Below are 9,555 nucleotides of genomic sequence, written 5' to 3' on the forward strand. Positions count from 1 at the left end.
ATACAGCATCTGGGGTCTTACAGGCTTGAAGACAAACAGACGGCCATCTAGCTAAGAAACAACAAAACCCACAAGGAAGAAGCCCACCAGCCTACCCTTTCCTGTTTTTTTTAATGGCCTTTTACTTTCATTGTGAAGGATGTTCTTGATGCTCCCAAAATTTACATTAACTGAATAATAAAATTTACATTAACTTTTCTTTTTAAATAGATAGAACACAATTATGAAATATTTTTAAAATAAAACATAAAATAAACAAAACCTTTTTTGATAATACAAAATTACCATATAAAATATAAAAATAATGAACTTCCACAACTCATCAGGTCTTCTGTCACTAGTGTTCAATTAATCAAATCTGTTCTTGAGATATTCTTGAAATTCAAATGGGATAGACTCAAGCTTGTATTTTGGCTCTAGTGGACTTGTTTTTAATTTTCTTCAGCTTTATTCTGCACCTGCATATGAACAATTGATGGTCTGTTTCACACTCAGCCCCTGGTTGGGTTTTAGCTGCTAATTTTAGCTTCTCCAACATCTCTTTCCACAGATAGTCAATTTTATTTCTGTGTATTCCATCTGGACAACTTCAACACCATTTTATGTTGTTGAAAAAAAGGTATTTACTATGAACAAGTCGTTGGTTTTGTAAAATTCTATAATACTATCTCCAGTTTCATTCCTATCACCAAGTCCATATTTGACAACTATTGTTCTTTCCTCTTTGTTTCCAACTTTTGCATTCCAACCTCCAATGCTTATCAATAAGATTGCATGTTTGATCAACTTCCAACTAAAGTTGTTGGTAGAATTCCTCAATTTCTTCATCATCAGCTTTTGTGATTAATGCATAGAATTAAATAATAGTTGTGTTGATTGAATTTCCTCAAAGACAGATAGATACAATGTTCTCATAGACAGCATTGTACTTTATGATTGATTTTGCAATGTCCTTTGTGACAATGAATGCCATGGATTAACTTGTGTGTTAGCTATCAATATCCTCACTTTAAAATGAGGGAACTAAGGTTTTAAAAAGAAGATTTTTTCCTCAAACTCAAACCTATGAGAACCAATGACATAGGTGCAAGGAGGTAATTCTTTTCTATTCTTAATATTTTTTTAAGTGTTCTGGTTTCTCATGAAAGTTGACCTGCTTTTCTCCTTTTGTTTACCCATTACAATAAACAAGATAGGCTACAGGTGCATTCTTGAGTACACACATATCCTCCTCCTTATTATTTGGAATACACCTCTATATTTATTACCCTTAAAATCTGCTTCAATTGCTTAAAAGAAATTATAATTTTTTCCTTCATTTTCCCAATGAGATGAAGTCTCTGATATTTTGCAAAGAGTAATATGGAGGAGATAGATTATGCTTATCTAGTCTTAACAAGAAAGAACTTGTGTGGGATTTATAAACACTTCCCTGACAAACAAGAAGAGAAAGAGTACTTCAATTACAGATGGATGATAGATAGATGGATAAACTGATATATAAATAGAGATTTCTGCACCTAATTAAATTTGCATGTAACTCTTTCTTAAAAGTTGTTATGATACATTAATTTTAACTCTGATTTGTGTGTGTGTGTGCCTGCTATGGGAACATTGTTACAACTACTGAAATTATGTCTAGAAATATTAGAGTGTTAAAGATACCACATATTTTTATTATAAAGTTGGGTCCAATCATTTTGAAAAGATAAACCAATACCAAAGAACCTATAGTTTAGCAAGAAGAAACCTCTGTATTCAAAAAAATTTCCAGAATTTTTTCTAAACATGATTATGCTATGTGTGCTCATTTCTAGGTGTTGGAAACATCTGAACATACCAAATCAAACAAATAATCTCTTGCCTTATCACTACCACCACACTTTACCACAAAAGAATGCCACTTTATGTGGATTCCCAGCAGGCTGAAAAGAGGAAAAAGCTGATTAGATATCAGACTGCCCACTGAATGGAATGACGGCCACAGCTTTGGCGGAGACACCAAAAATGAAGAGGAATGCCTCAAAGGAAGAGAAGCAGCAGCCTAACCAGGGCAGCACTAAACAAATCAAAGCTAATTCTGAAGCATGGACAAGCCCTGAGAGTGCTCTTGAACATATGATCCTTAAGAACAGTGACAGCAATGACAGCTGCCAATTTCCGGATGTTCCATTGAAAAAAAAGGAGATCTCTTCCAAACAACACCGCCAACTCTGTCGATCACCCTGCTTGGATCATCCAAGCTTCTCCCAGAGCAGCATTCTAAAGGATGGGAAGATTGATCTGGAAAAGGAATACCAAGCCAAGATGGACTTTGCTTTGAAATTGGGCTATAAAGAGGACCAGATTAAATCAGTTCTGAACAAACTGGGTCCAGAATCACTTATTAATGATGTATTAGCAGAGCTTGTCAGACTTGGGAACAAAGATGACTCCGAAGGACAGTCCAATTTGAGTCTATTATTGCCTCGTGGACCAAGCAGTGGAGAGATTGCATGTCCTGAACTATTTCTTGAAGATGAAATAGGCAACGGTGACAATTTGAGACCAGTTGTCATAGATGGAAGTAATGTGGCAATGAGGTAAGACTGTCATATTTTTTTCTTGAAAATACTTTCCTGAGGGAGAAAAAAAAGAGAGCTGGTACCGAGAGCTCAATAGAAAGTAAATGTCTAGAAGAGAATGAGGGCAACATATGCACAAACATGCCTGATTCAATTAATGTATGGATTGTGATAACAGTTGTATGAGTCCCCAATAAAATGATTTTTTATAAAAAAAGGAAAATACTTTCCTGAGCACATGAAATTGTGCCTCCTTGCAAAACTCTGTAAGATTCACTTGACTGTTATCTGGGACTTGTGCAGCTGTCCATCTACAGCGATCAAAATACTCCTACTTTTGCCTTATCTCTCTCCATTTATGTTCTTGCCAGAGTGTTTTCAGGTATTTTGAAAGCAGCTTTGATATCAGTAATGCTTCTAAGGTTAAAAGAAATAAAAGAAGGAGACAAAAGTGCCATGGTGATACAGTGGATTAAGCATTGGATGGCTATGTTAGAAGATTGGCTGCTTGAACCCACCGACCACTCCATAGGAAAAAGATGAAGCAATCAGCTTCCATAAAGATGTACAGTCTTATGGAGTAGTTCTACTGTGTACTACAGGGTCACTATAAGTCACAACCAACTTGATGGCTGTGGGTTTGGTTTTGGTTTCTAAGGTCACCTAACTATTCAGGTGTTGCCCCTCTTCACATTCCCTCTCCCATATTTACTTGGTTAGTCTAATCATCCTGAAATTCTGCATTTCATATCACTTGGGGTGTGTGTGGGGGTGTGTGTGCTTAAAATCTTGGCAATAACTCCCAATTACGATTCTGCCAAATTAATACACTTCTGCCTAACTTTAAGAGTCTTTGTGCTCCGACCTTTGCCCCCTTCCTATTTGATTATATTTCTCACACTCAATATATTTATGTCCTATGCCTTAAATTACATTGTTTATGTCATGTCCCATCCTATAAAACATGATGTTATCTTCATAGCCTTCAAGATATAGCAATTCCACGAAGATCTCCCTGATTTTTCTAATTTCAATAACACTGAGCTTCAGTATTCATTATACAGTAAGCTGAATAGTGCCCCCCCTTACTTCTACAGATGTTTACATCCTAATCCCCAGAACCTTACATGGTAAATGGGCATTGAAGATGTTATCAAGGTAAGAATTTTGAAATAACCCTGCTTAGCAATACCTTCAGTGCTTCGGCATATAGAAGCAAGCTTTGGAGAAAAGTACATATCAGAAAGTATAGCAGCTTCCCTGTGGCTCTGGAAGAAGGTCAATGTCAGGAGAGGACAACTCTAATTCCACATTTCTCTCCCAGCTTCATCATGGGTCTACTGAAGCTAAAGTAGGGAACTGGATTCTCTGATACTTTCAGGATAGTAGCTCTTGTTATTTAGGTGTGCAGTGTTAGTTAGGAATTTACTTATTATCAAGAGAAGATTTCTACATTTGTCACATAGGAAACTCCAGATACAGCCTCTCCTAAAGCTTAGAATAAAGAAATGAAACAATTAGGGAATAAAAGCAAAAGTGCATAAATAAATGCACACACATATGCTCTGATGGTGCTGTCAGGTAAGTGTTGGGAGTGATAACCACATCAGCCAAACCCATCAGCCATTCTGTGGAAGAGTGATCCATCTGCTCTTAGAAAGGTTTACAGCATATATATATATATATATATATATATATATATATATATTCTATATGAATTGGAATAGACTGGATGGCAATCAGGTTTTTTTGTATTTTTTTCATACACACACAAATGGGGCTTCAAAAAGTTTGTGGGAAAATCGAATTTTAAAAAGGGCACACTTATGTTTTTCTGTTTTTTGGTAAATGAAACCCAGAATTGATGAACCTCTGGGGATAATAAGTAGAACAAGGTTTTTTGGATGAGGGTGGGGGTGGGAAGGTTCCAGGTGGGGGTAGGTGGGTAAAGGGGAGACAATGTCAAGGAGTACAGAAAGAAAAAGTATGTTTAAAAGCTGATTATGGAAGCAAAGGTAAAATTCTGCTTGATGTGATTAAACTTTGGAATTACATTTGTATTAATTCCCAAGTAATAACAAATTAAACAAAAGAAAAAAAACATAGATCCAGGAATGGGTTTTAAGCTTACACTAAATCCTAGCTCCAACTTAAGAACAGTTAGTTCTTACATCATGGCCCTCCGTGATACTCACCCTCAGGAAGGGAACACAGAGAGGGGATGAGTGCTATAACAAACTGTGGTGAAGAAATTAGATGGTGCCTGGTTATTAGATAAAATGGCATCTGGAATCTTAAAGGCTTGTCTCCAAACAAGCATCCATCTAAGTGATATATCATCGAAGTCCACATGGAAGAAACACACCATCATCAGTCACCGAAGGATTTTGAATCATATAATATGAAGTTGAATGAGGGATTAGTATCAGAGACTAAAGTGTGAGAATATGGTTTGCAGAAGGCTCTGGATGACAGTGCGATCCCAAGATTCATTTGTGGAACTACACAGGAAATAAGCCTCTGGTGAACTCCTTCTATACACAATTGAAGGGTAGGAGGGAAGTGGTTACCAGAGTGCATTAGAGAGTTGTGTATAGAAAATCATAGGCATAAATCTGACTTGAACAGTTAAAACTTTGTCAATAGATCCCAACGAAAAACATGACACAATTCCAAGAGGGTGACCCCAATGACATAATACTTCTGAGATACACACTAATATGAACAAGCAAAAACCAAACCAAACAATATAAACAAAACATACAGAAAATTTCTGAAACCTTGCATACCCTAGGTTTTGCAAAATCCTATCATGCAATTTAAAACTTTGCTTCTATTATGAAGTCCATATTTTCCAACTATTGTTTCTTCCTTTTTGGTTCCAACTTTTGCATTCCAATTGCCAATAATTATCCATACATCTTGTTTGCATATTTGATTAATTTGATTAATTGCTGGTAGAATTCTTCAATTTCTTCATCACTAGGTTTTGTGGCTTGTGCATAAAATTGAATAATAGTTGTATTGATTGAATTTCCTTGAAGGTGGATATATATACCATCCTATCAGACAGCATTTTACTTAATGATTAATTTTGTATTGTCTTTTTTGACAATGAGTGTCACATCATTCCTCTTGATTGTGTTATTGCTGACATAATAGATCATATGCTTTTCTGATTCAAAATGGCCAGTCCAGTCCATTCCAGTTCACAAATGCCTAGGATATTGATATTTTTGTGTTCCATTTCATTTTTGACCACTTCCAATTTTCCTACTTTGCAAAGTTCCAAAATGAACTTAGCATATAAAAATATATGAAAAACAGAAATCACCACCACCACACACCCTAAAATGACAAGAATAAAATCATATCTATGGATATTTACACTGGCTATAAATGTAGTAAATGCAGCAGTCAAAAGGCAGAGAATGATAATGTATAAGAAAACAGGACCCATCAATATTACCAAGAGACACATCTCACAAGATCTAAATAAAACAAACGACAGTACTCAGTCTTAGAAGCTCATTTAAATAGTGCTGAGTGAACCACATGGTTTCTTGTTATGTCCTTATTAGCATCTCTTCCTTTGTCTTTTCTAACTTGATAATTTTCTGATGAGTTCCATTTATTCTGCATTCACATTTAACATAGCCAAACTTGAGAGCTCCAGTACTTTTTGTGAGTTTTTTCTTACTGTTGATATAATTTTGGTTTGTTTCCCCATTGGTTAACTTTTGCTTCATCAGGAGATTAGTATTTCCTATACAGGCTACATATTACTCCTCAATATGCTGGATGAGCTTGCCATGGAATCTTATTTGTCATTTATGATAATTGTTTAATTGCAGAAGTGGATAGCTTATGATTCACATGCATTTGTATGCTAAAATTCTAAAGGGTACATTTATCTCTGCTTGGGGTGGGAAAAACTTTTCACAAGAATTAACACTTGCAAATGCTACCATAATTTTAATATAGTCTGGGCAATCCCCTCTGACTATTGACCTGGGATGTGAATAACTTTGCTATCAGACAGAGTACATTGGAAAGTGGATTGATGCAGATGTAATTATGTTAAAATTTAATGCCATATCATTTGTTCTCTTTTTAAACTCATATTAAGCTTATGTAAGTATGTGGTGGAGTACATGAATTTTTTTTCAAATGTTTAACCATGCTTGTATCCCTAGTATGAATCCCACTTGGCATGATGTATTATTTTTGATATGTTGTTTGATTCTCTAGCCCAGGATTTTATTGAGAATTTCAGTTTGGTCTGTAGTTTTCTATCTTTGTGGGGTGTTTGCCTGGTTTTGATATCAGGGCTGTGCTGGCTTCATAGAACGAGTTTGGGAGTTTGCTGTCCCTTTCTATATTCTGTAAGAGTTTATGTTAAGTCCCTGATCCCAATTAACATATCCAAACTGTTCATGTCCTTTGCCACCTTTTGTCTGTAATGGCCATGGGAACGCATAATATCACAAGGGTCTGGTGCAGGTTACACCCAGGCTACCAGATACAACAAAAGAAGCACCCATATCCCCTGCCATAACCCTAAGAAACTATTGCTTCAGGCTTGCAGTATACTGTAGATTTTAGTAGTGATGATTTCAAAACTCTTTGTAATATATTTAATGTAACCCTCTTAAAACAAACAAACAAAAACAACCTTAGGTATATACATACAAAGTAATACTGTGCATCCTTAAGCAGCAATGAAACTCTGAAACACTTTATGACATGGAAACCTGCTGAGTGAAGTTAGTCAAGTCAGAAAAGGGTAAAGGGAACAGACATGCCTGGGAGAAGACAAGTGCATGTCTGTTGGTAGAAAAAGTGGGAGGACCAATTTCCACTGAATAAGGGCCACTCCACTGGAAAATGAAAAAGGAAATATTTTTGTACCTTTGGAGGAAGAATTTGTAAATTGCTTTTGGTAGTATGCTCTCCCGTTGAGATAGAAGAAGCAAAAATAAAATGTAAAACCCAAAGCTATCAGGATCATGTCTTTATTAGCATATGGTCTACTAGGTCAGCAATAATACGACCAAGAGGAATGATGTGACATTCATTGTCAAAAAAGACAATACAAAATATATCATTAAGGAGAATGCTGTCTGATAGGATGGTATATATCCACTCACAATAGCCACAAAAAGCTGAAATACCTAGGACTAAACCTAAGCCAAGAAACAAAAAACCTGTACAAAGAAAAGTATCTAAACCTAATGCACAGCCACAGTTGTAAGAACAGCTGGTACTGGTATAATAATAAATACATAGATCAATGGAGCAGGACATAAAACCCCCAAATGAAAGACACAATAAACACTAAATGGGAAGTGGGTGCCCTCTTGGTGCTGAAATTACTGGATTTCCAATTTTCCTATATTCATACTTTGCAGCAGTCAAACAGCAGAGAATGATAGTATATAAGAAAACAGGACCCATCGACATTACCAAGAGATGCATCTCACAAGATCTAAATAAAACAAATGCCAGTACTAAGTCTTAGAAGCCCATTAAACAGTGCTGAGTGAGCCATATGATGCAGGGAATACCCAGACTATCAGATACAACAAAGGAAGCACACACAGTGGCATCAAAATAGATGAATGCAAATTATTAAAAATAAAACACTTGTGTACATAAAAAGATTTCACCAAAAAGTAAAATGAGAAATCACAGTTTGAGAAAAGATTTTAGCAATGACATTGCAGACAAATACTAAGTACTAAAATCTACAGTATACTACAAGTATACAACAATAAAAAAGTAACCCTCTTAAAAGGTGGGCAAAAGATGTGAATAGACAATTTACAGAGGATGACACCAAAATTGATGACAAACACATGAGGAAATTCTATTGTTCACTAGCCATCTAGGAAATGTAAGTCAAAACAACCATGAAATACCATCTAACACTCATAACCTTATCCCAATTAAAAAAAAACAGAACAATGAATGCTGGAGAGGAAATGGAGTGCTTGGAATGCTTATACACTGCTGGTGGACTTGTACATATTGACATTGTGGCAATACTTAAAGCAACTGAGCGTTGAAGTCCCCAATACCATTGCTAGGCAAATAACTCAAAGAAATAATAGACAGATCATGAACAATCGTATGCTCTCGCACGGCCATTACAGCACAGTTTATAATAGCAAGAAGATGGAAACACCCCAATTCCCCATCAGTAGATAATGGCTTAAAACAAAACAAACAAACAAAAACAATCTTAAATACATATATACAATGTAATACTGTGTGTCCCTAAGCAGAGAAGAAACTGTGAAACACCTCATGACATGGAAACCATTATGCTGAGTGAAGTTAGTCAATAACGAAATGATAAATACTGTATGAGCCCTCTGCTGTAGATACAAACAACAGGGTGAGCACAGGCTTATGCTTGTAGGACATCCAATCTGTTGGTCAGGGTGACCAGAAAGCCTGGTAGAGAGCCTTATTAGTGCCAATGAACCATCTTCTCTAGGTGTGTATCTTTTTAAATTTCTTTTTAAAATCATTTTATTGGGGGCTCATACAACTCTTATCACCATCCATATATCCATCCAATGTGTAAAGCATATTTGTACATTTGTTGCCATCATCATTCTCAAAACATTTTCTTTCTACTTGAGCCCTTGGTATCAGCTCCTCATTTACCCCTCCCTCTTCATCCCCTCACTCACAAACCCTTGATAATTTATAAATTATTATTATTTTGTCATGTCTTACACTGTATGACATCTCCCATCGCCCACTTTTCTGTTGTCCATCCCCCAGGGAGGAGGTTATATGTAGATCCTTTTGATCAGTTCCCTCTTTTTACCCCACCTTCCCCTTACCCTGCTGGTATTGTTACTCTCATTATTGTTCCTGAGGGGGTTTATCTGTCCTGGATTCCCTGTGTTTACAATTCTAATCTGTACCAATGTACATGCTCTGGTCTAGCCAGATTTGTAAGGTGGAATTGGGATCA

General features: G+C 36.1%; 1 protein-coding gene across 1 annotated transcript in view; it reads left to right on the forward strand.

Annotated features, from left to right (window-relative positions):
• Positions 1-9,555, forward strand: part of ZC3H12B (zinc finger CCCH-type containing 12B) — a 383,060-nt gene that overhangs the window by 319,489 nt on the left and 54,016 nt on the right. The window contains exon 2 of the mRNA XM_004715436.2: positions 1,818-2,582. Coding sequence (XP_004715493.1) covers positions 1,975-2,582 — 608 coding nt within the window. The 5' untranslated portion in view covers positions 1,818-1,974. The remainder of the gene's footprint in view (positions 1-1,817; positions 2,583-9,555) is intronic.

Source organism: Echinops telfairi, unplaced genomic scaffold, assembly GCF_000313985.2.
Source record: "Echinops telfairi isolate 266 unplaced genomic scaffold, ASM31398v2 ScPeMD7_7423;HRSCAF=8461, whole genome shotgun sequence".
Lineage (NCBI taxonomy): Eukaryota > Metazoa > Chordata > Mammalia > Afrosoricida > Tenrecidae > Echinops > Echinops telfairi.